The following is a 6,000-nucleotide window of genomic DNA, read 5'->3' on the forward strand; positions in this document are numbered from 1 at the left end:
AAATATGCTGCATATTCACAGTTGTACCAGATGAGGCAGAAAAGCTCTTCTGAGCACCACAATGGCTGGGCAAGGATGAGTAATGAGGCATAAGGTGCCGTCACATGTTGTGCTTGATCTGATGCATCTCCAGGCTGCTGTGGAACGTATTATTCATATTCTTCTTTCCATAATGCAGATCTAGTCATCATGCAGCTCATTCTCCCATTGATCAGTTCCTGCTTCCTTTCACTTCTCAAAACAGCTCAATAAACAATTCAACCTGAAGCTGCACATCTCTGTAGATCTAGGGTAGAGGCAGGGAACACACAGCAGGAGAAAAGCCTAAGCTACCAACCCATTGCAATGTTAGATTTTACAGTGATGTTTCCAACTGGTACCATCATCTTATAACAATCATGGCCTCACTCCCTGAAAGCAGTCCCTTGATGAACTGCTCCATTTTGCAGAATTGAAAGAAGGAATTTCTGTCTTAGATAGGCTAATTTCCCAGATTAACCAGTACAACTTCCTGAAGTGCAGTGGTCAGACTGAAGTCATACCAACTAGTGCAACCTGCATCCATAGACAAGACCACCATGACCCGCAGGAAACAGGGAAGCATTCCTCTGCAAAGTAGAAAAAAAGAGAAGCTGCCTTCAAAGTCTGTAAAATGAGAAAGACCAGCTGTCAAGAAAAAAGGGAAACAAAATGCAGGTGAAGACACAGTCCTCTGCAATTCTCACCCTTTCCCTTCCACTTCTCCAAGCCTCCTCCTATACCAGGGCAGAGCTGAATGGCAAGTGACTGGTGATGAGCCATTCAGTCCTTCACATCTTTGTAGCAATTCCTTATATCAAGATCACGTTAGAGTCACATCACAGAACTGTAGCAGTCGTAGCATGCATAAGATCAGGAAAGATGGCATAAATGTGCAGAAAAGGCCTCTTGGTCTTCTGTGTCCAGAGACAGCAGTTGTAGCAATGGACAGCAAGAAGCAGTTCCAGCTACAACGGTGTAACATCTGGCTGTGACACCAGCACCTTTTTTAGCAGGCGGCCATGAAGAAATTTAGGAGACAAGTATGTTTGGCTCCTTTAGAAGGCTAGGAATCAACAAAGACACTAACATTTGAACTGCAGTTCAGTCTATATCTACATTCAGACACTTTTCAGAGTAAGAAAGCTGTAACACCTACAGACAGTGTGAGACAGAAAAAGGAAGAAGATCCTGTCCCTACTGACTACTGTACAAGATCAGAATGCAGGAGATACACACTCCTGGTCTGACCTTGTCCAGGCATTTCTGTGATTATATCTTTACATATTTAGGACATTCACTCAAACATGTTTTCTGTTAAAATCAGAAATTCTATCTGGTAATAACTCATATCTAAACACCCATGTTTTGAATACATTAAAACAAACCCTAAAGGTCCATCTGGAGCATACCTTAAAAGGTTCAGCTCATGACCAATTTTGTCAAGAGGGGTTTGACTACAGGTCATTTAACATTTGCTGGTCTACAGAATCCTACTTGGTTTTCAGAAGTGGCAGTGTACGTTGTGAAAGACTCAAGGAAGACAGCAGGAAGGGAGAGGATGGTCTTACAGCTTGTAACAGAAGGCTGCCCTGGGCAGTTGTACTCTACTCTTCTGTCAGAAAGGCTTCAATCTGATGTAAGGCAAGTCACTTAAACTAAATAGGTATCGTATGTTCTCCTCATTTAGAGACTCTGCATTCAGATTTGAGTTTGAACTTACAATTGAAGTATAAAATATGAACTTAAATCCTTTTTAAGTTCTCCAGTATATCAGGTCATATATATCTAAGCACTGAGCAACAGAATCACAGAGCACCCTTGTCTCCTCTTTCTTTATGTTTCTATTTCCTGGCTTGAAAGTCAGTATCACATCTCTTATGCAAAAAGAAACTGAAAGAAAGCATCTTTGAAATTAGTAATACAGTGAGAAACATTATTAAAATCAGCTTATTCACAAAAAATTTTCCATTATTTACTACAAATTAATGGTCACATATTGAACAAAGAAAACAGAATAATGAACTGCACATGTAGCATGGTAAAGGTTTTGATTTTTCTTTTAAATATGTCAGAGAGAGACTACATCTCGCTCTACGCTTTCACTTCCTCACTATTATCATTCTTATAGCCTCAATTCACCAAAGATAGCACTGAAGGAGCTAGGAATTCATCCCTCAACAATTCTCTTATTACCCACATTCCCAATCTGCAAGTTCCCCAATTGGCATAATCATGGAGATAAATACCAGAGTAGAAAGTTTCATGTGCAACTAAGCCAGTCTAACAGACCATTGCTGCTGAAGAGCATGGTCCTGTTCACTGTTCTCCCAATCCTCCCCTTGAGTCACCTCAAGCACTATCCGAGCTTGCAAGGAGCCAATACAGCTCATTAGAGTGAAGAAAAGCAATCTCAGCAAAAGAAAACAATCAGAATACAGAAAACCACAATAATATGCTGGTTTAATGAGACAAATCAGCTCACCAAGGCACCAAAGGAACACCAGCATTGGTGCAATAAAAGCGCCATAAACACTAGAAGAAAGGAAAATGGCATTGTATTGTATTTTTAAGTGGCAGGGAAACAAACCTACTTTGTGATAACTCCAGTAATGCTTCTGCCTATTCTGCAGAGATAACTAGAATCAAGAGCTTTGACTTATGTGCTAAGTGCCCAGAAGATGATGAGGATGAATCAAATTCATGGCTAATGAAACCATGTCTGTCTCTTTCAGAAAGGGTATTTTTATTACAGTACTAAAATAAAACAGGTAACTGCAAGAATGATCTCCACTGTCACCCTCTGATCAGAGTAAAATAGCCATTATATCTACAGGAAGCATGAAACTCAGGTCTCAAACAGCCTTATTGCTTTTACACTCCTGTTATCTCCCCATTTTTATAAAGTCAATAAAAGACGATGTGAACAATTCCTTGGCACTCAAATAGATTTTGTTGTTATTCTTCTTTGCAGTTGTTTCATCCTCTACATTTTATTTTTTTTTTCCTCACTCCCAGAGTCTTGGGCTAAAATGCACTAAAATGCATTTACTGTGAATTCTATTAATGAGTAAAAAACCTAACCTACTCTATTGCAGAGTGCAGGATGAGGGAAAGATGAGGAGGTAGTGAAGATAATGGGACTATCTGACAGACAAAGCAGCCTTGTCTCCCACTCCCCTGTGCTCACCAACCTCTTCACATACCTCCAGTCCCCACATTTCTAACCTTATTCTAAACCAATAAGCTTTGCAATCCCAGAACTCACCCGTTATATTCACAGGGGAGACAGAAAAACCTGTGACACAGTATGTGCCTACAGCTGAACAGGAAGTGAGTTCAGCTGTAATACTTCACATCAAACCCTCAGTAAAAGGCCAAGACTGCATGGAAGAGAATGCACACTGCTGCAATTCACTGTAAAGCAGCCTCTCCATTCAAGAAGTCTCCCTTTCTGGAAGAGCAGCATTTCTCAGAAGTGGAAGTGTTCCACAGCTCTTCAACAGCCTCTATGTCAAGCACAACTTTTAATCAGTGAAGAGGTTAGGAGAGCATGATTAAGGAACAGAAGAAAATCTATCACAGTTCTGTATGTCAGCTTGTGTGCTTTTTCCTCAAAGGAAACTGCATAAATATGACTGCAAGAGAGGCTGGGTTGAAGAACTCCGTGTCACTGCACATCAATAAGCACATCTAAAAAACAAGATCAAGCCACACTCTTTTGTGGGTCTATTCCTTCAGTCCCTATGCTGTAAAAAAACTACAGAGCTTTAAACACATCTTACAATTTTTTATTGAAAATAACATTCTTGAAATACAGTGGCAAAGCTCATGTCTCATATAGGCATGCAGGGCAGCCCACACAGAAGGCAGAAGTCACTTTGCTGGTGAAGCAGCTGAAGGGTCTGTTAGGACTAAACAGATGAGCAATGCTAGTAGCTCCTGTGAGATTCAACACTGCAAAAACTGTGAAACCAGCACTCTGCCCTCTCAACAGCATATTTAAGATTCCTTATAAACAAGCAAGTAGAAAGCTACATTAAAAAATACATTAACACTGCAACATAAAACAGTTATTGTTACACTTGGATACAATCCCAGTCCATATGAATGCATGGTATCTTTGCTTCTCTCTGGTCCCTGTAAGACTTCTACCTCAATAATTATTTAGAAGCATGACTTAAGGAACAAAGTAAGGTTACACTGAAAAGAAATCATTACAACTATGTAATTTATCAAGGAAGCTCTAGGTATCAACTAAACAAGGCAAATAGCACAAACCTTTTCTCCCTTCTCCCATTCAAGCAACAATTTTTCAGTAACCACTAAACACATACCAGGAAACTTGATTTAGAAAAGTAAAGGCCTTTTCACTGGAGTCTACTGTGAATTCCTTGGCTGTCAGATACTTAACATGAGACACATTCCAATGTTTTGTATGTCAGGCCAGACATGTCTTGTGTTAAGTCTCTGGACAGCAACAGGACAATGTAACAATCAACTTCACTCAGAACGTAGATTAAATTGAAGATGGATCTAAGACCTTTGATTGGAGAGGTTCAGTATTAGTGGATCTTAATTTCCATGTAGGCTATTAGGCCCCCAAAACAACAGCTTTAAGGAACTGAAGCACTACAGTAATGAAAGTAATAGAAATGGCCAGCCCTGATTAGGTGAGCCTTTGACGGCATTTCTTCATCCAGCAAATGACCCAGATCTTACCGACAGCCTAAGGCAAGGGCCACGCATCCTGAATATCCAGCCACCTACTGCTCATCACACGAGGCAACTGAGGCAGAGACATGGAGGAAGAAACAAACCAACTAACAAACAAGAAGCTACACAACTGCAAATTTACATTTTAATACCAATTCCCGTCAGCTTACAGCAACCTGTACAATGGGTGAATTATGCCGCAGGGATCACTTACCCAGGGGCCAAACTTCAGATGCACGAGATGCCATGGCCCAAGCATACCTTAACTTGATGCTGGGAAAAGAGGGCCTCCAGAGCGCTGTTCCCCTACCTCCATTAAAGTAAAAAACACCTAAACAACCCCGGCCCCAACCAACAAAAAAAAGCAACCAAAAACCCAAAACCAGCAACAACAAAACCCGGAAAACCAATAAAACACGACACAAAACCATGTAAAAAAAGAAAATATGTGGTTTATTTTGAATTGTTTAAAGCAGGCGGCGGTGCTCAAGTTCAGAGCACGCCCTGCGAGCGGCGGACGCCAGCTCCGGGAGCCCCCACGCCCCACGGCCACCCCCAGCCCCCGCCCTCCGCGGGCACCACACCGCGCTGCTCCCGCCCGCCCGCCGCAGCCCTCACAAGCCTGGCTTGCGAGCAAATACGCACATATATACATATACACACACACACACACGCCCCGGTTTTCCCCGGTCTCACCGCCCCGGCGGCTTACAAAGCGCCGGCGGCAGGATGGGTGCCCCCGCCCGCCGCGGGGGACGCGCAGAAAGCGGCGGCGGGAAGGGGGCTGAGGGAGGGCAGGCCCTGCGCGCCCCTACCTTGGCTTTATCCAGGGGGCTGAGGCGCAGCTGGTGCACGAAGGGGCTCCGCGGCGGCGGCCCGCGCTCCCGGCTGCCGGCCACGCAGCATCCCCGGCCGCGGCTGCTCAACTTCATGGCGGGGCAGGACTCGGTCCGGCGCGGCCCAAGACGGGAGAGGGAGCGGACGCTGCACAGCGACCGCTAATCCCCGAGTAGCGGCAGCAGGGAGAGAAAGAGACGGGCAAGCACCGGCAGCCAGCTCACACGCCACTAGACACCGGCCCCCGCCCTCCTGGGGGATCCGCGCATGCGCGCCGTGCGCCGGCTACAGCGGCGCCGTTGGGCCCCGGTTTCCGCGTCGGGTTGGTGGAGGAGTAGGGGGGTACTGTGAGTGCCCACCCACCCTCCCTCCGACCGTTTTTCTCGGGGCATGCTGGGAGGGCGGTCTCGCCCGCCGTACCCCGTGAGG

The 6,000-nt window shown here is 44.7% G+C and overlaps 1 protein-coding gene across 1 annotated transcript in view; it reads right to left on the bottom strand.

The window, feature by feature from the left end:
* LPCAT1 (lysophosphatidylcholine acyltransferase 1) overlaps positions 1–5,666 on the bottom strand; it is a gene marked incomplete at its 5' end in the record, with an annotated part of 57,690 nt that extends 52,024 nt beyond the window's left edge. Inside the window, one exon of the mRNA XM_080639650.1 lies at positions 5,550–5,666. Coding sequence (XP_080495776.1) covers positions 5,550–5,666 — 117 coding nt within the window. The remainder of the gene's footprint in view (positions 1–5,549) is intronic.
* Between the last annotated feature and the right edge of the window lie 334 nt (positions 5,667–6,000).

This window comes from Psittacula echo (assembly GCF_963264785.1).
Source record: "Psittacula echo genome assembly, chromosome: 2".
NCBI lineage: Eukaryota > Metazoa > Chordata > Aves > Psittaciformes > Psittacidae > Psittacula > Psittacula echo.